At 40.3% G+C, this 24,999-nt stretch overlaps 1 protein-coding gene across 6 annotated transcripts; it reads left to right on the top strand.

Moving 5' to 3' along the window:
* The first annotated feature begins 1,371 nt into the window (after positions 1 to 1,371).
* On the top strand, positions 1,372 to 24,612 carry SLC39A6 (solute carrier family 39 member 6). Of its 6 annotated transcripts, none has more exons than XM_074876233.1 (11): positions 1,372 to 1,436; positions 2,609 to 3,364; positions 4,624 to 4,804; positions 5,064 to 5,233; positions 6,490 to 6,702; positions 8,302 to 8,371; positions 9,678 to 10,055; positions 15,562 to 15,669; positions 17,117 to 17,197; positions 19,193 to 19,383; positions 20,161 to 24,612. In XM_074876233.1, exons 2-11 carry the CDS (start codon positions 2,636 to 2,638, stop codon positions 20,311 to 20,313), a joined length of 2,274 nt encoding a protein of 757 aa, XP_074732334.1. In that variant the 5' UTR covers positions 1,372 to 1,436; positions 2,609 to 2,635; the 3' UTR covers positions 20,314 to 24,612. The 6 variants fall into 6 exon arrangements, with proteins under 6 accessions (XP_074732334.1, XP_074732375.1, XP_074732364.1 ...); XM_074876243.1 differs by having other exon boundaries at positions 1,406 to 1,537; XM_074876253.1 differs by lacking the exon at positions 1,372 to 1,436 and adding an exon at positions 2,040 to 2,161.
* Positions 24,613 to 24,999: the final 387 nt, after the last annotated feature.

The raw sequence follows: 24,999 nt of genomic DNA, 5'->3' as shown, positions 1-24,999 counted from the left end.
TGGAGGTATTAGGCATAAAGGAGATAGATCTGTCACCTCCTGACCAGTGAGCAAGGTGGTACTGTCAAGTGCAGCAGACACCAAATGGAGAAAGATGGCTGAGAATGGTTTGGATGTCAAGTTTAAGTCGTTGGCATAACATTCAGGAGCCATCAGTAAAGCCAGATCCCAGGGCAGGATTCAGTCCTTCCTCCAGCAAACTAAAAAACCTTGGCAATCGATCACACAAGAGAAGCCAGATTCCAAAGCCAGCTGGTAAGCAGAACTACACCCAATGCACTAGCAATATTAATCGATGTGATGGTAGAAAATAAAACTCTGGAAGTGGTGGGGGAAGAAAGAATAAATGCAAGAGAGGCTATGCCTGGGACATACATTGGTCATGGGGTAATGGGAAGTTAAGAAAAGTGGTACAGCAAAGCAACATTTGAAAACTACAGTATGCCTATTCAGAAGAAAGCAACACTTTTCAGCAAGTTTCAAGCCTTTGTCCCAGGTGATCTCAGTCCTTTCTAATTGTCTCTTTGTCCACTTGTGCACAGCGCTCACTGCAATACCCTAGTAGATGTCATCAAAAAATGACATCGCTTGCCATTTACCCACACCCCTTGTTTACAACCAGTCAGTCCACTTCCAGTCCTTGCTTGCCCACACATGTACCCTTTCCAGGCCTGGGAGTCCTCGTACAAAATCCTTTCCAAGACTCCAAGGGATGCTACCATGCCCAGCACGATGACCTGAACCATAGCTGCAAGCCCAGAATGACTGGTGCTCTCAGAGAGCGTTGCTCTGATTCCCATCTACGGTTGATTTTAAGTCCCGTGGGAGTATTTTACACCTCCCAAGGAACCCCCATCTTCCTAACAACACTAAATCCAAAATGCCTGTATTTTCAGAAATAAGGAACCCCTCGGGATTCAGCCATCCTCCTGGGCCATCACCTCCCTAATGCCGACTCTCACCCACTATGCCCTTCCCCAGCTGACACGGTTCCTCCCGGGCCCTCCCGAGCTCTCCAGGCCGAGGGCCTCCCCCGCAGCCGGGCCGGGCCGGGCCGGGCCGGGCGGCCCCTACAGATCCCCGGGACGCCGAGGCAGCGCCCACCGCCCGCTCCCGCAGGACGCCCGCCCCGTGAGGGGCGGCGGCACACTGCGGGGGGGGAGGCGGGGGGGGAGGCGGGGGGGCCTTCCCTAACCACCGCCCTCACAGGCGCCGGCGGCGGCTGCACCAGCCTCGAAGCCGCGCGCCGCCGCCGCCACGCGCTCCGCCGTCCCCACGTGACGCCCGCCGCGCTTCCCCGTTGGCCGCCGGAGAGACGCGTAACGGCCGCCGCACCCGGAAAAGGAAAGGAAGGGGGCGGGGAGCGGCCGGCGGGCGCGCGTGGGCAGCGGCGGCAGGGTTCGGCGGCGGGGCGGCCCGGCCCGGCGGCGGGCGAGGTAACACCCCACCTTCCCCCCTCTCCTCCTCCCCCGCGGCGGCGGGCAGGTCGCGGGGCCGGCAGCTGCGGAGCGGGCCGAGCCGCTGGAACCGCCGCCGGGTGAGGCGGGGCTGGGCTGGGCTGGGCCGGGCGCTGCCTCGCTCCGGGGCTGCGCTCCTCCCCGCTCCCGGCGTGCGCTAGCAGCCCGCGGGGAGCGGTTACACGCGGCCCGGGGAGCGGCGGCGCCGCCCCTCCCGGCCTGTGCCCGCTGGGGGCCGCGGGCCGGGCCGTGGGGAGCGCCTCGGCGGCCGTGGAGAGCGCGGATCTCCGGGGGCGCCGCCTCCTCCCCGCCCGCTGTACCGTTTGCAGCGGGGACCGTGAGCACTGGTGCTGCTGCGGGTGCCGGCGGCGGTGCTGGGCTCCCAGGGCTGAAGAGAATCTTAGTGAGAGCTGCGAAGTTCTCCGCGTTGCGTTCCCTGCGCCTCCCTGGAAAAGGGCTGAGGCGGCCCTCTGACATCGTTTTGCACGCGGCCTAAACATTAGTTAATTCCCAGCCTTGCTAGAGTACCTTATGGAGTATTTATGGTCCACAGCAGTGGTCTGCCTGCCGAGTGAGAGGAGCTGTACGCCAGCAGTGTTAAAACGCAGACAGAATGTGACAGCATCTAAAACATTTTTTTTGTGGAGTGCTGAAAACTCAGCCCGCTGGCTTGCCAAGAGCTCTGGCAAATCCAGCGATGGAAGGTTAGGAATTATGATTTTTAAGCAGGAACGTATAATTTATACTACTTATTCCGTGCTAAGAGTGAAATTGTAAGGCTTCTTTTAAGTGTAAGAAAAAGCCTAACCTAGACCTCAGTTGGCACACCTTTGAGGATGGGCTTATTGTTTAGCTTGTGTTAGAAAACTGACCTCAGGCCAAGCTAAACAAAGGTAAGCTTACACCTGGGGGGTGTTTATGTCCAGCGACCTCCCTGTGGTATGCAGCTTCATCTGTTGCCTGAGGCCACGCATCTGGGAAAAATCCTGAATGTGTAAGAAATTTAAATGGCTCTTTACTGCATCCATACTTTGAGCAGGGTTTGTTTTGGTTTCTTGTGCGTTTCTTTTGTTTAAGCAAATTAATGAACATCTATTATAGAGGAAGATGTGATCAGTTTTATGCAAACTGTTAAAATTTTCTTTTTCTAGATTTTTCACTGCTAGAAAGAAATTGTGATGGAGGCTACGGTGCCGGTCACTCTCCTTGTATTGTTTTCCATACTACTGTGTGAAAGTTATCATGGAGTGGAGACAGCTACTGTTGTGCATACATCGGATAGAACTTTTCCAGAAAAGGTAGCTGGTGTTAATATTGACTTGGCAGTATTAATACAGAGGTTTCACCTTCAAGAACTTTTTCATCGTTATGGAGAAAACAACTCTCTGTCGATTGAAGGGTTTAGAAAACTGCTCCAGAACATAGGTATAGATAAAATTAAAAGGATTAAAATAGATCATGACCATGATCATGATCACGACCATGATCATCACCTTCATCATAATCACATTTCACTGAGCAAAAACTCAGAGAAGACTGTTTGTCCAAACCATGAATCCGATGCTAACAAAGACCACAGGAACAGTCACTCAAAGGAACCTCATAAAGTGGAGAATGTAGAACATCAGCAGAACTTTGTACGCAGCAAGAACACCATTAATGAAATAACAGCATCTATCATCACTGCTCCCACAGATGGCCACTCTGAATTACGGAATGTGCAACCTGGGGAAGTCAAGCTGGTTGCTCGTTTAGGTCTGACCAGCTCTAATGCTGTTAATGCCACAGGTGGCAGCAACGCAAGCTGGCTTGCTAACAGCAAAGCAAATGAATCTCATGCTTCCCCAAAGGAATCGGAAAGAGGAAGTTACCTGTATTCTAAACTGAAAAACCAAAATACCCAAGAGGTGAGACTAATTCTGTTGTATTCTTGGGAATCCAGATCCACCAGGAATGTTGTTATGGCTTATTTGTTAGGTGCTTATCATTTAACTGGGTACAAGCTTTGTGGTGTAACAATACTCATAGCAAAACACACACAAACAACTTTCCTTGAAACTTAACGTTTTGAAGGAATGTCCTGTTATGTTCACAAGCTCAGGAAAACATATGCAATCTAGTTATTCTTAATTTTTCCTAAAGAGAAAGATGTACTTATATTAAGTATAAACGTATGTTTGATTCTGTATATTTATTATTTATATAGTCTTTTAAAATATTACTAAAAATGAAAAACACTTAGCATTTAAAACTTGCTGTTCTGCCTTAAAGCCAGAATCTGTCTTGTGTGCCTAATAATGTGGTGAAAGTAAAAAAAAAATCTAGTTAAATACTGTCATTCTTATCAAAGCTATCTCAAGTGTTAAATAATCCTATGGCAGATAGTGTAGAACTGCAGGGAAGTAACTGGCACCTTCTTCCTTCAACCCCCTCCCTCCCCATCTTCTTTAAGATTGTATGTAGAGACCAACTGTGAAAAAGATTGCTGCAAAATATTATCTGTTACTTTAAAATAGTAACAATTAGTGCTGACAAAGTCTATAGTTGTGTTGTAGATGAAATTTTCTCATGCAGCTTCTCCATTAAAGGCCTTAAAGCAGGTGTCTCTCTGCAGTCTTAATGTACAGAGCCATGCCAGGTAATTCAGAGTGGGTGTTGTGTACTGATTGTAGGTGCTGAATTCACAAGTTGCTACTGTGTTCTGCACAGTCAGAGCAGAAATACTACTGCTGTTTAAACCCAGCAAAACTGTAGGTTGTACAGTGGGGAACTCTTCACTGGAGGAAGTGTATGCAGAACACTTTCCACAGTAATCACTTCTATAAAAAAATTTAACCTTGTTACTACTTCCTTATATGGCATCTAAAACTGAGTGAAAAGTGCTTGGCTGCTTCTATTTGCACAGCAAAGCACATGACCCCCTTGTGCTGAGAATGCGTGATAATTATGCATCATCTAGCCAGACTCCCAGACTAGCTTTCTGGACCAGAAGGGAGGTGGAGGTACAGTTCTTACTAAATTGGTTTGTTACCCATTTTTAATTACTGTTGATAGAACTTTTCATGTGGTGCAACTGCATTTCAACTGAAGTGGGATGTGCAGTCCTCTTCAGATTTATCAGGTATTTTGGTTCTGGTTAATCTTTAATGCATGTGTCTTTTCACAGTGCTCCAGTGCATCAAAACTGATGCAGTCCCATGGAATAGGCACTCAGGTGTTGTTGACTGCTACAGAATTCAGTTACCTCTGTCCAGCTCTTATTAATCAGATCGATGGTAAATACTGCATAGTCCATGCAACTAGTGAAAAAGCTGAAACTCCTCCAAAAAGTTACTCTCTACAAATAGGTAGGTTTTTTTTTTTTAACAGGAATAAAAGCTTATTGGAAACCCGTGTATGTTGGTTATAAATTTGAGAAAGCTGAGAGAAGTTTGTAGTTTTCTTTTGGTACTTGACCATGTCTAGAGAGAAGTCTTTATTGCATACCATTTGTTAACATCTAATTAATCAAATGATCAGGAGTGTTTGATAACAGGAATGTTAAACAAACAAGATCTCATACAACTGTTACTTATTGTTGTTACTTTTCTCTTTTTTTTTAACCAGCTTGGATCGGTGGCTTTATATCCATCTCTGTCATCAGTTTTCTTTCCTTATTGGGTGTTATATTGGTACCGCTTATGAATCGTGTATTTTTCAAATTTCTTCTAAGTTTTCTTGTGGCATTGGCTGTGGGGACTTTGAGTGGAGATGCTTTCTTACATCTCCTTCCACATGTAAGTATTAATTACTGTTTCATTCACTATCTCAAAGCAGAGAATTTGACATCTGTCTGTACTTCTTAGTGATAATTTTAATCCCTACTAAGACCTATTTGGTGAGTCATTTCTCAGCCTTGTAAGGTAGATTCTTTGATGGAAAGGTCTCCCATTTGGAACTGTTTGTGTCATTCATTTCACAGTCCTTACAGGGAACTTCACGCTATTATCTCTCAATCTATTTCCTGTTCTTAATCATATATACTGTCAAATCACCCAGTGTTCCTTGCATGCAAGAATTTTGCATAAATGTTTTTAGTCACTTACTGCAATGCTGTCTCTTTATTTTCTTTTTCCAGTTTAATGAACTTTATAGATAGTGGAAATCACTCACTGTACACTTTAAATGTGGAGTAGATAATCCGCTATCTTCTGTTATCAGCCATTTATGTTAATTGCTTATCCATTTTAACTTTTATCGGAATCAAACATTTCAGAGGTACTGGGAAAACATTACTTGGTAGACTTTAGAGTTACATATTGCTGTTATGTAATATGGACAATGAAATTGGAATATGATTGCTAAATTTCTACCTTTCTTGAAGCTCTTAAACAGACATTCCTCCATCCTGCTCCCCCCGCCCCCCAAAGATAACTTGTTCCATCTTTCAGATAAGATGGATAAAAAGGACTGCAGATGCTGTGGTGGTTTCTGATTCCTGCCTGTAATTCATTAGGTGGTGGTTCCTCCTTTCAGTTAATTTTGTTTGCTTTGTGAGGTTATGTAAATCTAAACATGTGAATGAGATGTCCTAGAAGTTTTTTGGTTCGGAATGTATCAATAGCCAGTGAGGAGGGGAAGAATTTCAGATGGAAATTACTACTAAATTCCTTGCATAAAAAGGCGTTTGATGCCTATGAGCAATCTTAGATGAGAAAGTAATTGGTGTGCTGGCTGTGACTACCACTTAAAATGAAGTTTCCTTGACAGTGTCAGGAATTTCTGTGGGGGCAGTTGCACATCTTGTATTGAGCAGTATACATGTAGCTTCAGTGAGAGGGTAAATACCAAGGTCTACTCTCAATCCTTGCAATGTTTCTTCCTATCAAAAGATTTCTTTGTAACTGTTGAAGTTTGTATCCAGATCTTTTACCCCATGAAAATTGTCAAGTCTGGACTCCAGACTTGAGGAAAAGAATGTGAAGAATACTTTCTATGTTTCTTATCCATTCTTTTGAGTATAATGACTTTCCCCATTTGGTTCTTCCTTTAGTCTCATGGAAACCATCACCATCACCACGAAAAACCTCTGCTTGAACAAAACAAAGGCTCTACCTTCAAACATCTTGTTTTTCAAAGTACAGAGGAGAGTGCTTACTTGGATTCTACATGGAAGGGACTTACAGCACTTGGAGGCTTATATTTCATGTTTCTAGTGGAGCATTTGATCACTTTAATAAAGCAGTTTAAAGACAAAAAGAAAAAGGTAGAGAAACTATTATTTTGAAGCTATATTGTATTGCATGACCATTTTGTGAATACACTTATAAAAACTTTTGAGTATCATATATCTGTCTGAATTTAATAGTGATTGGCTTGATTAATGTTATAATTTCATTTATAGAAGTGATGCATATACTTTTAAACTACATGGTAACTTATACTTTTAAACTACATGATAACTCTTTTGTGTGGTCCTGTTATGGAAGAGCTCTGAACGGTTTCCTTAACCAGACACATAGTACAGGCTTGACACTATAGTGAATTGTTTAATAAGCACCAATCCAATTGCACACTTTGTTTTAGAGTGATTTAAGAAGTTACTGTTCACTGTTGACTTCCTTCTAACATCTCAACAGTTCAGATAGTTATATAATCACCTTATTATTATTAATTCTCATACTGGATGAAATAAGATGGCCTCATACAGTTATTGTACTCCTGTTGAGGGGGGTGCTTACACAAAATGGTAAGGGTGGCAGTAAGTGCTTACATAAATAAGCATCCAGCTACACTAGAAAGTGACTTCATCAGATAGTGTTTTGTTTGGAACTACAGTCTGCCAAGCCCCTTGTTTCTTCCCCTTCTCTCCCCCCAAAAAGAAGAGCAATACAGCTTTCAGATTACTCTGCTGGGGTTTATGTGGAAGGTAAATAATAACTGAATTTTGGCAGGTCATAAATGTTGGTAACTCACCAATTATTGGTGACTGAGTTCTTTAAAGACTAGTGTAGCCAGGAGTAAACGATGTAAAAGTTGACTCAGTAAAAAAGATACAGTGAAAGCTGGCGATATCCTAAGCTTTGCTTGAATGTTAGTAAACTACTAATTACTTGGCCTAGAAATCAGTTACCTAGAAGCTACCACAATGACTGATAATCTCTGTTTAGTTTTATTGTTAAATTGGTCATTAAGGCAGCAGTCTCAGAGCAGATGCCATGTAAGCTCTTTAATTTGCGTCATGGGAGGTTGTGTTGGTGTGGCTTATACTGAAGCTAAACTAACTGCAAGCAACAGGATTGCTTTCTCCATCTCTAACTTATTTGCCAGGAGAGGACATGAAGAGTTCCAAGCAAAGCAGGTATTTTCTATGTCCTCTCAGCCACTGGGAATAGATTTCCTGTTAGACTAGTTATGCTGTTGTAGATACCAAGTCACTGATCATAAATTGTTGTGATACAGACATGAGTGAGCAATGATTACAGATTTTTGGTTTTGCTTTGGTACACTAGAAAACATATACTGACATTACAATGGAAAGGAATTAGTGGAATAACTTCTATTCAGTATTTCATATGTTTTGCTTCTCAGATAAACCCCTCTGCTTTTCCGCATGCAAAAATGAGGGATATTTACGCATGTGGGTTGTTGTTGGGTTTTTTCCTCCTGTGGAGCCTGAGGAACCTTTGTTGTTTTACTGTACTTAGCCGAGTTTCTAATGTTCCTCTTCTTCACTCTTTATATGGCTTCCATGTTGTCCTCTTTCTGTGGAGGCTGCATAAATATTGTGAATATAATGTTGCTCATGTATATCCTGAAAAATAAGTAAAATATTCATAACTGCAGTATTTTCTTTTGGAATAAGAAAAAAAATGAAGATGATGGAGAAAGTAAGAAGTTTTCAGCAAATGAAGAAAAGTTAGATACAGATGATCGTAAGTCTCAGTAATATTGCACAGTTGTTATTTTGTGGCAGTACTGTTTAAAAAACACCTGATTGATGGCAGCTCATAGATCTGTTTCTTGCTGTAGGTTGGATCTCTGCCTACTTGAATTCTTTTCAAAACAAAACCTGTCTGTGCATGGATATGTAGAGGACTAGCTTTACTGGTCTATGCTTTCCTTTAAAAAGGATCGATGGGTTGGAAGTAGTAAATTCACAGTTTTGAAACATTAAGCTGTTAATTCTGGATTTAACAGCAGAAGTTGAAGTCACTTGGTGAAGCTCTTCTGGCTATGCCTGTTGCAAATACAGCTGTACCTACTGGCTTCTACACTTCTCTTTAGACTATTAGATCTTAAGTGCATGATCCGTTATTTAGATTTCTGTATATCTTAAGTCTGGATTTTGTTAGTTTGAGTATGTATTTATTTATAAGGTTGATAATCTAAAGTCCTAGAGTCTACTTGAGGTATTTGGTCTGCAAATGACGATGTGTCCCCAAGATCATGCTGTAAGCCAAAACACACCTCACTAGATATTGTTAGTCCTTGTAGCTAAAAAAGGCATTCAGTTTCTCAGAATAATTTTATAACTAATGAAAGAGTTGTTGGTAATGCAGGAAAAAAAGTGTATTTTTTTGGAAGAATTTAGCAAGTTTTAGGAGTTAAAATAACTAACCTTAGTGTGCCACTAATGTTTATATGGGGATGCTTCATGGTCTGTGTTGATGACTTTATTTTTGACTGTTTATTTTTCAGGTGTTCAAACTTAAGGTCCTGTATTTATATGAAATACAGGAGTTTCCAAAATTATCTGTAGCATAATCCTCTTCTACATTCTTATTCTTCATCCCTAAGAGGAATAAATGGCATATGCTATCCAGACACTTCGTCTTTCTGAAACAATTGAACTAACAGCCTTCATGCTGTGAAACTGGGACACAGAACTTTGTGCTGTTGTGTCTAAATTGCACCAGGTCTTAGATTAAAAGCTTTTTTTACCTTTTAGGAGGCATTTGTGGCCATAACGTAGGGGCTGCTTCAGTAGGAGGGGGTAGAACCTAAAAGTATGTCTTATTTTGAACTATTGGGAAAAATCTTGGAAATCTGATTAAAGAAGAATAAGTTGTGGAAACCCTTGGGGGAAAAGCTTCTAGTACAAAAAACTGGTGTATCAGTCTCAGCTTCGACTTACTAGTTTCCTCTTTACTGCATCACTTATTCAACTTGTTTATTGTATCTTTGCTTCCTAGGTGATTTAAAAAATGTATAACATTATACTCTGGGTTTTTATAACAGGGCCTGAGGGCTATCTGGGGACAGACTCTCAAGATCCATCGCCCTTCCTTTCTCAGCAGCCAATTGTACAAGAAGAAGAAGAAGTAATGATAGCTCATTCTCGTCAAGAGGAGGTTGACAATGAATATGTGTCCAGGGGCTGTAGAAACAAATGTCATTCTCACTTACACGATACACTAGGACAGACAGATCATCTCAGTCATCATCACCATGACTACCATCATATTCTGCATCACCATCATCACCAGAACCATCATCCCCACAGTCACAGTCAGCGCTACTCACGTGAAGAACTGAAGGATGCGGGGATAGCAACTCTGGCATGGATGGTGATTATGGGAGACGGACTACACAATTTTAGTGATGGCCTAGCAATTGGTAAGTGCTGGCTTGGACACTGCACCTTTGTTGTATGTGAGGACAGCAAAGTCTTCTTGCTGTCATTTATCTCTATTAGGAACATAACTAATAAGTGGAGGATCTCTGAAGCCTAAACTCTTATCTGGTAGCAGCTTCGAATGAATAAGAAAAATCAGTTTAACAACCTGGATATCGGTGACAAATGAAACGGAAGTTATGTCCTTACAACTGTGTTTCTTTAGGAAATCTGTAAACTTTGCTTTATTTCCTTCTTTCAGCAAAGTTAAAGCTAACACTTTTCAAAACTAAAGCTAGGCTTATAAAACAATATTTAGGACTTAGAGCTGTCTTAGTTTGTCAATGCCTGCAAGTGCCCAGCAATTTTTAAAAACTTTTTTTAAGACAAGCTTGTCTTTTTGATCACATAAATTAACTGTCTTTCCACTTGAGTCAGGCCACTAGTATCATTGGCTTCTTTATTTCTTTTTCCCTTCCATCTTTACTTGTTACAGCAAGGTCAGGTTCTGTACTTTGCACATCTGGCTTTGCCTGTACTGGTTACGAATCATGTGTAAGTTTCCCCAGAGCGCTGGTGAGTAAGGAGATGGGGTCGTGGTTTCAGTCTGCTTTAGCCTGAAGATTATCTAAATGAATTCAGCAACGTATATATGTGTGATTTTTTTTTTTTGATTTTTTTTTTTGTGCTGTGGGAGGTAGGCATACATTCATTTTTACTGTAAAATGAATTTGGTCCAAGGCATTGTGTTCTCTAAGGTGCTTTTACAATTCCTGCACAGCAGTCCTATCACATCCAGATTCTCAGATCTTACTGTCTGCTGAAGAGCGGCACTGCAGTTCTTCCTAGTGTTTGTACTAACCTTCCAGAGAAGGCCTGTGCTGCTTTTTGTATCATAGGAATGTGAGAGTAGGGGAATAATTAATAGGACATCTGTTAGCTATTACCTGTCAGAAATAGAATTCACGGAGAAGATACCAGTAAAGCCACTGTATGTTGCCTTTGTGCAGGTTTTTGGATTGAGTGTCTCTATCAAGTGTAGCATACGTAGATTCCTTTGGATGCTCAGTGTGCTGTACTCAGTCTCAAAACAGGCTCAGTCTCTCTTCTTGGAAAAGTACTTAAAAATGTTTTCTTAAACACTAGTCATACTCTACTCAATCTTATTCTTAAAGTTGAGCGTAATAGTCCATTTTTTAAAATTTAAACAAATATAGACAGTTAATTTACACATAAACAGAACACTTATCTTGTTCATGTCCCTATTTTTCCCTTACATGTTGTAGTTGTTCAGTCTTTTTTTGACAATGCTTCAGTGAAAATACTTCTTTGTCACAAAAATAACAGATTGAATATTATATTTTGGACTTCTGGCTGAGAGATCAGGTTTGGGAACTCCTTCATTTTTTTCTACAAGGAGAGCTAGACCACAGGTATTTTAAATTTAAAACGTTAAAGTAAGCTAGAAAAAGTGAAGTCAAACCAGTAATCTTCAGTTCTTATGCTAGTCTTTTGGAATCTTGACTTTAGTATTTAAGACTTATCTTTACAGGTATTGGATTAATTTTCAGCTTGTATAGCATACTGGGGTCAATTCAGCAGTATCAGTCTTTCTGTAAATTTTACTGTAGAAACAAGTTCATTCTTGTTTGAGGAGAAAAACCAATAATTATTTTCTCACAGCAGTATTTGCAGTTGTTCAGATTCAGTCAATTCAAAGTATAATGTGAAAAGAGACTTTCTGATTTAATATTTTTGATGAAAGTTGAAGCGTGGAGCAGATCAGTAGTGAAAACGTGGTCAAAAGAGGAGGATTTGCATACAAATGACTCACAGAATCAATTACCTCTTAGCATTAGGAAGACTTGGGAAAGAGCTATGACTTCATAGTTATGAAAGGAAAAGTGTGAGGAAGGTTAATAAAGGCTTATTGAACAAGTGAGAGCAATAGCTTTTAGAAGTCCTGCTGTGTAGCAATGGAAATGTGACTTTCCTTCAGTTCTGGATGTGCTTAAAGTATTATGGAAAGACATCGTTTTGGTGATGTGAAAATGCCAGTACTACTTGTATAGTATTTTACCTGTATTTAAATGAAGATGTGACTGCTTCTGTAAGGTAACTTTAGCCAGAGTAACCCTTCACTTAAGTTCATTCATTTCATGGCATTTGTTATGAATAACTCCCATCAGTTACTTTTTTTACTCAAATGTGATGTGCTAATTATGTAGGAATTAGATTTAAAAGTGCTTATTTTTCTGTTAAAGTATGGAACAGTTGCATCTGACGAATTTGTACAGAATGATCTTCTGTGATTTGAACTTTTCTGTGTAGCTTCAACTAAATAACTAAAATGCCAAACACTATTTTTACACTAATCTTGCATATATTTTTTTCTTTCGTTCTTTTTTGAGAGAAGTAATATCTTAAAGTATATTTTAAGATACCATGACACTATTAAATCAACCTATCTAGAGGGGGTAATACCAGATATATTAATGTAGTCTTCAATTAGTTAATGTTTCAAGACATCTTTTAGCAGTGAAAAATAAAATATAGATATTCCTGTTATTTAAGCTTGTACTTTGGTTGCTATGTATCTGTACAGTATACAGCCATATCTGCCACCTAGGTACTTTGCAAAGCAGTTAGGTTTTGTTTGACTTGCCTGTGTGGTCCCAAAATTAGATTTACTGGATTCTTACATTTTTAGTTTTTCTCTAATAAGTGGTAAGACTGGGAAAACATTGTATAGAGATAGTAATATAGAGGAACCTGTAGATTATTTAGGATGCAGGCATGGGAGAAGGTAATTTACCTTTTTCCTTCCTCTCTTTTTTTTTTCTAGTCTTCTCAAACTGAAGCCTGACTGAATGCTGATGAATTGTCCTGTCTTAGTAGCAGATGACTGTAGCTGTCCTGTCTGTCTCAAAATCTGACTCCAAAACTATAAAGCAATGTTTGGAGGTGGGGGAAACAGACTGATACCTAGAAAAGATTGATAGTGTCTACTAATAACCTTTTGCTAGTCAAGCAGCACTAACTCCAGTCACTTACCTGTTAATTAGTGTGTAGACTACTATGACTAAGTGTTTTAGAGTGAAGTGGAAAATACTCCTGCTGGGAGGGGCTCAAGTCAAAAAAGCTGTTGTCTTGCATGCTGTGCACCTCTGAATTGGACTTCATGAATAGTCTAGAAATGGGTGACCTCTAGAGGTCATCTAGTCAAAGCCTCTGCTTGAAACAGCTCTTGGGAACACTAGGTTGGGTTAGTTGTGGCTTTGCACAGCCAAGCCTTGAAAACCTTCACAGGTGGGGAGATTCTGCCACATCTGTGGCTGACCTCTGCTAGGTTGCACTACTGTCTCTTAATAAGGGAAGTTTTATCTGTGTCCAGCCCAAAGCTTCCAAATTTTGATTTGCAGCTTCTCCCCTTGTTGTGTCATCTGTCCTGACCTCTGATCATCTTGTCAGCCTCTGTTAAAGAGTATTCATATCCACCTTGAACTGGGACACCCCAAAGTGGACAGAGAATCCAGGAACAGCCTCACCAGTGCATAGCAGAGAAGTATATGAACTTGGTATACTGGCCTTGCTTCTTCTAAGACTATGCAGTTTGTGGTTCACTGTACTTTCAATGAGAGCACGCTGTTGGCTTGTATTCCACTTGTCCATCATAATCCTCACATCCTTTTTAGGAAGGCTGCTATTTCAGCCAGCCAGTTCCTACCTTGTACTAATGCATGAGGTTTTTCTCTCCCGTGTGCAGAACTTCCCACTTTTCCTCTTCAAACGTAGTAAGATTTCTGTTGGCCTAGTCTTCAAGTTTACCATGGTCTGTCTTGTCTAAAGCTCTAGTGCTTGATGCGTCAACTCAGCCCTTACTTATTTCCCCCTGCCCCTCAACTTTTGTCATCTGCAGATTTGCTGATGGTGCAGTCGGTTTCATCCAGATCATTAGTGAAGATATGGAGGAAAATGAGTCGCAGTATTTGTCCTGGTGAACTCTTATGTGTTAGTAGCCAGCCATCAAGCCCTGTTAGCCCAGCAGTCCAGCCAGTGTGCAATCATCTAACTGTCAAGCTTGTATTTCCTCTGCTCACAGATGAGACTGCTGTAGGAGATAGTGTCAGAAATCCTACTAAAGTCAAGTTGTGTTATATTCACTGCTGTTGCCGTCTCTATAGTCAGTAATTTCCTCAAGCTGAGTCAAGCATTTGGAGAGGGATTTGAAGAGGATATTTAACATTATCTTTCCAGGAACTGAGGTGAGGCTGACTGTTCCCTGAATCCTGTTCTTTGCTTTAAAGATGGGAATAATGTTATCCTCTTCCTGGAGTTCCACGGGGGCCTTCTATAGCTATGGTTTCCCATAGATGATAGACTGCAGCCTTGCAGTCTCATCAGTCAGTTCTGTCTGCGCCCTTGGGTGAGTCCCATCCCAGGATGCATCTGAGCGTTTCCAGCTTTTCCTAAGCATCTCCGAAACTGTTTCTTTTCTGCTGTTCACTGTCCCTTTCTTTCTAGAACGGTGCTGGGATCAGGCTTTGTGAAGATTGAGATGAAGGTGGTGCTGGTGCTTCAGCCTTTTTTTATGTCTACTGCTTGGTTCCTTTCCCCGTACATCAACAGACCCAAATTTTTCCTGAACATTTTTCCTCAACTAGCATTCCTGTAGAACTGTTTCTTGTTATCTTTGGTGTCTTATTAGTCTTGGCTCCAGCTGGGCTTTGGTCTTCCTCCTTTTTATTCCACTGCTTTTATCTTCCTTGTTGCCAGTCTTTGTTTCTATTTCCTGTGTGCCTCCTTTTTGAGCCTTAATTCATTAGGACACGCTCTGCTTAGCTGGCATGTCTTCTGTTGGAAGTCCTAGTGTTCTTGCACAAACAGGGTAGTTCATTTGTGCACTCTGTTAAACATGCTTTACAAATTAGCCACCTCTTTTGGGCACTTTGTCCCCTTTGACTGATTCTCAGGGTATTTTACCCTGCAATTCCTTAAGTTAGTCTGCTTCATTAAAATCTAGTCTTAATTTTGCTGCTTCCTTTCCCAGCCTCCTTCTGTATCCTCAACTCAATTACCTCATGCTCACTGGAGCTAAGATGCCATTTTTTGCTGTAATTGCCATCAGTTCTTCCTTCTTTTGAGCAGTGGATCATAGAATTCTAATCCTGGCTGGCTCTTCTATCATTTGTATCGGGAAACCATTGCCCACACAATTAAGAAACATCCTGGATTGTGTGCCCAGTGCTGTTACCTTCACAGCTGAAAACACTCATGTGAATAGTGATGTCTTGTGTGGTTGTTCACGGGTAGCCTTATCCCCCACCTTTTCTTGGTTAGGTGGTTTGTAACAATGTTCCTTGTGTTACTCTGATCCTGACCACGAGACTCAATAGGCACAAGGAACTGCGTTCATATGTAGTTTTATACTGGAGCTCTTTGCAGTCAAGGAACTCCTTTATGTAGATAGCCCAAAACAAAATGTGACTTGTATTCTGTCTTTTCTAGGCAGTCTGTACCTATCCATGATGGGCCAAACGAGCTTTTCTGATGTCTCCACAGCATCATCAGGGCAGGCTCTGGACAAGCAATGGACTGCTCTGGGCAGTAGTTCTGGTCAGCAGATCTGCCTCTGCCCTCTATCCTGCATGGGAGGGTATCTCCTATTGCTAAAAACCTTTCCTTTCTTTTTGTATTGCTGGCCCTAATCTGATGTGCTGAAGGAACATTCTGGGCTAGGCAGAACTCATTTATCCTCTCACTGCTGTCGGGGTCATGACCATGTTCTTTAGATTAGTAGCTGTAAGTGGAGTTGGAGGGTTCTTCCTGCTGTCAGGCTTCACTATTTCAAATTTTACCCGTCTGGGAATTCTTGTTTCCTGTTCCAGTGTTACTTTTGGTGCTGCCTTCCTCTTTAGTCTGAAGGGGCTTGGGCTTTTGCCTCTGTAGAACCTCTTCTGAAGACCCTCTCAATCCCTTGTTCATTATCCCCCGTCCAGAGATGCCTGCTCACTACTTTTTGCATCTCCTTCACTGGGTGCCACAGCACGCATCCCAGAGGTAAAGCTGCTGTTGTCACTGTAGGGAGGAGCATCAGTCATTCCTTGCAGCTGAAGACCTGGATAGCAGTGTCCCCCCTCAGAAGTTACATCTGGGTAGAGGCTGCTGGAGTACTGGGGGTGGCAACCCCAGCAGAGAGAGGGGGGTTCTCTCCTGTGGTCTCATTGCCATTGTAGCTCTGCCTCTGTGAGCAGTACTCCTGGGTCCCTTCACATGCCAGCTACTGTGACATGGCCTCGTGCCTCTTGGACACCTTATTGACAGCACCTTGTTTGCTGGCACGCTCCTGCTCGCAGCTGAAGAGGAAGCTGGATGTGGTTCTGCTGCACCCCTCGGTGAGACTCCCCAGGCAGGCGGGGACCTCCCGTGCTGTGAGAGAGCTGTGGTTCAGCTCTTCAGCCCTGCTGCACGCTGCTTCCTCCCGAGCTGCTGTCAAATAAGAAAAATAGCAAGAATAGGAGTGGAGAAAACAAGAAAGATGAGGACTGTTGAACTAGTTTAAGGGGTTTTTGTGGGTTTTTTTCTCCACTTAAAGTATGATAGTTCACTTCGTGGATTCTAGGCTGCTTGCACGTATCTTTCACTGCTGGTTTCATGTGACTATATAGCTTCTTTTACTGTTGAACTGGCTTCTCTTTTTCCAGTGCCTGGCTCTCAAGACAGTTGAGCTGCCTTCTTCCCTTTGTATCTTTAAAAAAATGTCTCTTCTAACAGTATTTCCATTTATTGCATTTTGTTGTTGTTGAAAGGTATTGGGCTTAGTTCAGAAATAAGATAGTGAAGTTTGGTTTGCTTTAACTGGGGGATTTTATGTTGCTTCTGATTTTGGAATTTATGAATCATAAACAACAACTGTTCAGTTAAAGTTTAAATGCTTCCACATGCATAAGAAAAATTTGAGTGAAACTAATGTGTCCTAATCTGATACAAGCATATGCAACAATGCTTCTGCACTTGATGTCTGAATATGAAGTAATGTTGTTTTTTTCCTGTGTTTTCATAGGAGCAGCCTTTACTGAAGGGTTATCTAGTGGTTTAAGCACTTCTGTGGCTGTTTTTTGCCATGAATTACCTCATGAGCTAGGTAAGACTCCAGTATTTCCATATGCTGCAGGTGTAGGTACTTACAGGTGCACTTCAGAGAATTATAAGTGATTTTCTTTATTCTGTGGCACAGTAAAACTTGATCAGAAAACTTAATCTGTGTCAGATTATCTACTTAATACTTTTAATTATTTAAAGACTTATTTCTTAATTGAATTAATCTTCCTTTTAAAAATCTAAATATTTCAGCTACTTTATGTAAAACAGTTTCTTGCAGTTACTTATAACTTGTTCTGTATAGTACAGTTGTTCTTATTCTCCTTAGCAACATAAATTATGAATTGCAGGAGAATGCATGTTAGAATCTGCTTTTCTCACATCTCTGTTTAATTTTATTCTTGTGTTTGTGCTGTTAAAAGGAAGGTCACAATTCATCGAACTCCTTCTGCATAGCATTTGCTGCTATTTCATTAAGTCTTGCAAAGAACTGCTGTAGCTCTAAATTAAACTTGGAACTATTTAGAAATCTTTCCTAGAAATAGTTTGTCTTTCAAGCTCAAGTGATTTAAATTCATGACCTTAACTTCTCATGGGAATGCACACGTCTTATGTTGTGAGTTTAGTATTTGGCCCTTTTCGCAGAGCAGCTCGTGAGAGCAGGACGTAGCTGCTTACTTTAACTTGGAACGAAGCTGATCTTTTCAATTGTCGAATCATCTTGAATGTGCAACTGGTATTTCTTTCTTAGCTGTCATGGCCACAGTCATACTTGGTATATAGAATGAAGAAAGAACAGTTTGCTTGAATTTTTTTAAGGTTTTCATTCCCTAGAAAGTAGAACGTTTGATTTCATTTAATGAAACTTCTAAACCACTTTGTGTATGCATTGAACTATTTATTAAACAGTCTGATATATTTGTCTGTCTGAACAATAATGTCATACAGAAATACATTACCCTGGAGAAAACATACCTGGTTTCATGACATAGGAGGAATTGAGTCTTGTTCATCTTAATATAAATTCTACAGGAATTGTGGAACTTGAATTAATTATATGTACTAAATGTCGTTAGTACAAATATACAAAATTAATGTTATGAATCTCAATTTTAGAGTCAAATGTTTTGTTAGTTTTGGAAGCAAGAAAAATCTTTCAAAATTTAAATCATACTTTTTTAATCAGCACAAAACTTGACAAGAGATACCTTCATTAACAGAGGACACAAAGTGGCATAGGAATATTGAAACAAATGGGACTAGCTGAAGCTAGCTGGGGATAAAATTGGATCCTTCTTCTGTTAATGCTAAACAATGTTTGTAACATACCAGTTCATCTTAATTGCAATATCTTGTGGGAAAAGCTGTTGTAACAAATTACTCAGCTGTGAAGATTGCTTTCATTTACTTTTAACTGGAGATAACTTATGTTTTTATATAGAATCCATTTTATTTCCAAATAATAAGCTTATATTATTTTACTCTATTTTAGATCTAATTTGTATAAACAAAAAAAAATTCTATTCTGAATTATGGAAAACCTGTTCCTGGCTGGTAGTCTGCCATTCCTTCAAGTAAAAATAAAATGTTATGGATTGTTTACAGAAGTTAATAAAGAAATTATTCCTAAATTTATGAAACAGTTAGACTTAAAGTACAAAGAGCGTTTACAGGATAATAAATAGAATCATCACCACTGCTTTATGCAGTCAAGTGGGAATATTTTATTTTAGAAACTTCTTTAGAATGCACATGCAGACCAGGTACTACAGTGTTGGTTTAAATGCAAACTACACTAAAAGCTGCTTCTTCCAACTTATAATTTTAAGGTTATAAACTTACCATGTTTGCTGCTGTGTTGTTCTTCGTGTGCGCTTTTTAATTTTCTGTCCCCCAATGATTTCTGATTGTATGAAGGAAGATATAAGGCAGACAGCAGCATAAAAATAGTTTGCTAATCTTGTAAGGAAGAAAACTCATGAATACTGCAATAGTTACCTGAAGATGAAAACTTTCTTTTGTTTTTTCCGTGTTGTAGGAGATTTTGCCGTACTTCTAAAAGCTGGTATGACTGTCAAGCAAGCCGTGCTTTATAATGCTCTGTCAGCTATGCTGGCCTATCTTGGAATGGCGACTGGGATTCTTATTGGTCATTATGCAGACAATGTTTCAATGTGGATATTTGCACTTACTGCTGGCTTGTTCATGTATGTGGCTCTTGTGGATATGGTAAGTGGCTAGACCTACTTGAATTTTATATAATATAGTTTAAGAATTAATGCTAATTATACTTTTGATTTCAAAATAAATTCTTCCATCTTTTCTCCCTCAGTTAACTTTTTCTGTGCTTTAAGGTGCTGATGAGTATGCGGTGTACCTGCTCAGTTAAATGTTCAGGAAGATTGCTTTTATTTAGATTACTGTTGGAACAGAGATTTTTCTCCCTTAGTTGTTAAACAGAGGCAGTTAACAGCAGAAGTAGAGTAAAAAATTTGCTTCTGACAGAGGCTAGTATGGCAGGTAGCCAGTAAGACTGCAAGTTGCACACTACTGGCACCAAAAAAATGTGCTTCAGCTTTTGCATTAAATCATTACTGCTGCTTGGGATGAAGACAGAATTGTATTAAAACCTGTATTGTACCTCAGAAGTATGTTTGTACAGAAGTACGAAGTATTTGGTGGATGTTTGTGAAAGCTTAACTATTTAATAAAATTCTTGGTGTCGCTTGATTAAATAAGTTGGTAAATAATCATATCCTGAGTAAATGGCTGGCTTAAGACATCAGCATAATTATCATTAAAACAGTGATTAGAACGCTACACATTGTCTCTAAATATGAAAATAGACTGATAATGTTCATGTTGAGTGACACCTAATTCAGTATTAATGCAGTCAACAGGGAAGACCAGAGGAGTAAGACTCTGCTGCCTCATGCCTCATGTTTGAAGAACGGGGGTTGAAGTGGCTGTTTATTTTGAAGCCATTTAACTTTCTTGTTTGTTTAGGTGCCTGAAATGCTCCACAATGATGCCAGTGATCATGGATGTAGCCGCTGGGGATACTTCCTGTTACAGAACGCTGGGATTCTCTTGGGTTTTGGGATAATGCTGCTTATCTCCGTATTTGAACATAAGATTGTATTCAGCATAAACCTGTAATCCTGGTTGCCAGGAAGAGAGCTTGGTGTTAAATTATAAGTGGTAGGTTTTTTCTATTAAATTCCGTAATGGAGAGGTACGTTTGATATAGACTAGATATTTTATTGGTGTGCTTTGTTGTGTTCCTCCCTCCCCTCTCTCCCTTGATAGAAATGAACACTGTAAATTGGGCTTTTTTGTTTAGGATTTAGCATTGCATACGGTACTGTGGAAAGTTGTACTTAGTAAAACATGGTGAAAGTGCCAAATCTATTAAAGGAGTGTTGTTTGGGGGGTTAGGGTTGTTTTTTAGTAAGTTTATTTACTGTATGTAATTATATGTAACTTTTTTTACTTCAATGGTTTCGCTGGTTTAAAGAAATAAAACGACAGTGGTTTTTATTTTAGCACAATCAAAATCAGTGAATACAAAGCAGAGTGAGCAGTGTAAAACCAGAAAAAGATATGTAATAGGTAGCATGTGTTTATATTGGTAGAAACTCATCTTCTGCATCCACCTACTTTACATAGAGTGGCAGATCAGTCCATCCTTTTTGCAGTGAGTCTTCTTTCAATAGCCTGTGGATTTTTTTTGTCTTATTCCAGTTGGTTTCTACTCCAAACAAATTCTTGTGAAATCTTGTTTTAAATGTTTGCACCAAATGTTTTACTTGTTTCATCCCTTCTGATGTGAGTTGCTCTTCACAGATTTCTCAAATGAGCAACAAAAGTATAGCTATTAGATTGTAAAAGCATAGCTCTAGCTCTAATATATGTGAATTCCATCAAAAAGACTTTTAATGTAGTGCTATATCCCACTTATGCTGCCTGAAATGGAAAAGGTGTATTAAAGTCTGCTTGCTATGAAGGGGAGGAGTGCTACAGGCTGAGACAGTAATTTACTACAAAAGCTTCCTTAAGTAAAGTGTTGATTTACTTTGGGAAATGAGCTGAGTGGGAGAGCTGACTACTTCTAGTTCAGTGTGATTGCACACAAACCTGTGCTTGCAAAACAGTTACATTCTTTGCATCAGCTAAAGCTGAGAAATCCAAAATAGCAAGATTTCTTTGACAGCATATATGGGGAAGCAGCATGTTAAGGATAATTGTAAGTGTACACGTAAGTATGTAGTTTGAGCTTACAGTTTTAATATTTTAACCACCCTGAAACTAACTGAAGGAAGGAGAAGGATGAAAAAGATAATGGCAAAATAAATAAACTTTGCATTTGCAAGGAAGGTGAACATTAGGCACTTCTGTATAAATGAGTAAGTAACAGAATTATGCTATATTAACTAGCTAGCTTTTAAAAATTCCAGAAATATAACAATTAGAGCTTATTAACGATTCAGATTTACCACTGTTTCAAATCATCAGCTGAATAAAAAGCTTGAAGAGGAAAAGAGGAAGTGTTTGATAATACTATGTCTGACAGGTTAAAACGGTCTGGCATATCTTTGTCATACGATGAAAGCCGAAACTACTCTGTCACCTCAGAAATAGATGTTTGGAATGAATTGAGAGGTTTTGGAGTTTGTTTTACTAGTTAAGAAATGGGAATTGCAGGACTTCCTGCAGCCAGTGGAATATTAGCTTTGCCTCTTCCTTCAGTCTTCCCTCAGGTTAACAAGATCGAGATTTAATCTTCTGCCCATAGCGATGAAGTCCTGTTCCTTGCCTCCTTTGAAGTCAGGGGCTAGAGAAAGGCATACTTCCTTCAGCTCTGCTAATGCATCCTGAGGGGAGCACTACACTGTGGTAGGGTGTTAGCAGCTCCCCCAGATCTGCACATGTTCATACATGTATCTCTTTGCTTGGTGAGCGATTGTTTGGAGAGAACATGAAGCTTTTGGAAGCACTCACTTTCTTCCCCCTGCAACTTAACTTTCCATCACTAGAAGCTACTCTGGGTGCTGGGCTTTCACCTCCAACAAGAACATGGACAAAATATAGGTGCATTCCCTCCCTTAATCAAGCACTTGACATTTTGTGTCTTTTATTCTATGTTATTGCATTTTGGTTAAGCCTCTGGACTTTTTGTTAGAAGCACACCTCTGAACAGAAGTCATGTATGTCATGGTACTGTAGCAGTCTGCTACATTTTTATAGCATCTCCTTGATCATCCATCCTGTGCTCTTTTTTATTATAGCAATCATATTAAAGTGTTCCCAAGGTTGTATTAGTAGTATTTGTAAGTACGATGAAAAAGGGATACATATCTACCACTTGCTTCTGTATCTTCCATGCTCTTAAAGTGTTTGCTTATTTGAACTCTTTGAAGAGAGAGTAACTTATATTCTTTCAGTGTAAACTCTTATGATACTTCTGCCCTTACCTGTGCTATGTTCCTTGCTTGACTTTGTTGTAGCTAAACTTTGCCTAAACCTGATCTTCATCTTTCCTTTGCTACCTAGAGTGCTTGAATACTTTGGCTCATGGAAGGCTGTTTTGTTTCTGGCATGTGCACATCACTGCTTTCTTCTTTAGCAAAACAAATAAGTTCAAAACAGCCGTGCTGATACATATGCACTAAACCTGTCAAAACAGAATTTTCCATGCCTTGACTGCTGCATTTTCCTATACTGACTTGGCAGTCCTACCTCATTCCAGATCTCCCGAAATGTGGCTGCTTTTCCTTGGGAGGTCTCTTCCTGATGTCTGTATTGCAGTTGAATGTGCCACCCTTTGGAGTGATGTGATTTGACCCTGACCTGTTTAAATGAGTCTCACCTTTGCTAGGGGTGATGGTGCTGGTCACCGTTGGAGCTGCTGTTCATGCTCCTGTACTGCTCCTCACAAGCAAGATTAATTCCTGGGCAAAAAATTCAGTAAGACTTCTCCCCTCCTTCCCTCCAAACCTCCCATCACAGCTCTGTTCTGCTGAAATGCAGTGTCTGAGGTGCAACCTCACTGCATCCTAATGGCTTTTGTAGGGCTTGGGCACAGTGTTTACCAGTGGTCTGGTAAACCACCATGAACTCAGTGTGCTTCAGCCCATGTGTCTCTTGCCTTCTGTCTTGCACCCTCAGCCGTTACAGAAATGGGACATGCTCCATCACTTTGGTCGTGAGGGATTTCAGACTTGGATGAGCTCGGTTGACTTTGAATTTTTTTACTAGTGGTTTCTGTTAGCCTACAACCATAATAGCTGCTTGTTCAGCTGGGCTTCTCTTATCTGTGTGCTGGAGATGACATAGGAAGTAAGCATGTAGCCTAGTGTTGCCCAAGAGATTTTAAGATCTATGACTAATTGTGGAGATAAATCTATACGTGTCAGTCAGTGTTTCCAGTGGGTTCTTGGCTGGCTTTTAATGCGATCAACTGATATTAAAATATCTGCATATCAAAACACATTGCTAATGTAACAACATGAAAAATAAATTGCCTTTAGAATGTGGGCAGAAATGGCTTGGTAAGCTAGGCAGAAGCATGTCCTGCCCATTCAGTGTTCTTTAATCTTTGTGAAATGTCCATGATGGACAGCTGTCCAAACTAGTAATTCAGAAGACTATAGACTGAAACCTGCTGTAGGTTTGTACCAGCAAGATGACAAAAGTTTGTGTTTGTTTTTTTTTTTTCCCTTGGTCAGCCTTATAAGGTAGAATCTGCATCTGTTGCAGTGTACTTGCATTGAAAATCCTCATGGTTTGACAAACTGATGGGGCAGAGCCTATAAGCAGCATTTTATTTTTATGCATGTATTTTTCTGCAGCAGTGTGTAACATGCGTGGCTATTCCAGCTGATAAACGGAAGTGTTTCTGTTTTGTGTATTTTATATGCTGTTACAACTGCCTTATTTACTGTCTGCGTTAGATGCAGGTAAACAGAATAGGCAAACAATGCTGGAATCAAAGGGGGTTTTTTTGGTAACATGTTCTTCTGAGTTTTGGCACGTAACTGTACAGAAAAAGTATGTGTAGTTACTGTGTGCAGTGAGAGTCAAAACAAAGGTGTGGAAGGTCTCACCTGCCCAGCCGGTGGGGTTCAGGTGCCAGTACAGTTTCTCTGCTCCTTTGGGGCCAGGGCATACAGAGGGATGCCAGATGTGGTGTGGGAGCACAGCTTGATTATGTTGATGTAAAATACAGTCAAGGCTAAAATGGGATTCACGGTGGCTCTACTGCTGCCTGAACTGAGAGACCAGCATAATGGAAATATCTGTGGGAAAAGCTGGGTCATTCTGTTTGCCACAAGCAAGAAACAAAAAGATGTTTTCATGAAATGTGTTTTTATTTAAAATACTTTTTTGGTGCATATGTGATCACTATAGCTATTACTGTATTACTTTGTGCTAGAGAAAATAAACCACTGAACCAAATGCTGTTATTTTGAGCGTTTCCTTGCTTATGTACTTATGGCCAGTTACATCTTTTATTTACCTTTTCAGGGAAAAATAATAATTGAATATGTAAAATTATATTTCCTTATGACTTGTAAAAACAACTGCCTTCTACGGGAGGTGGGGTGGGGGCTTGATTTTGCTGTAGAATTGCTCTTGCCTTCTTGGTGCCTCCTCTCTCCCTCCCTCCTGGTCCCAGTGCTACCTAAAATAAAGATTAGTTCAGAGAGAAGACAATGCTTTATTCTGCACAGGGTGCTAGGCCCAAAGCACACCGCACAAAAGAACTTTGAAGTATAACACTCCAAACTACATGATTATGTATTTACTGGGATTAGTGGGTGCTTATCACCCCTATCCCTCATT

Source organism: Strix uralensis, chromosome 1, assembly GCF_047716275.1.
Source record: "Strix uralensis isolate ZFMK-TIS-50842 chromosome 1, bStrUra1, whole genome shotgun sequence".
In the NCBI taxonomy this organism is placed as follows: Eukaryota; Metazoa; Chordata; class Aves; order Strigiformes; family Strigidae; genus Strix; species Strix uralensis.
The sequence above is the reverse complement of the archived record's forward strand: the minus strand, read 5'-3'. Positions and strand labels throughout refer to the sequence as shown.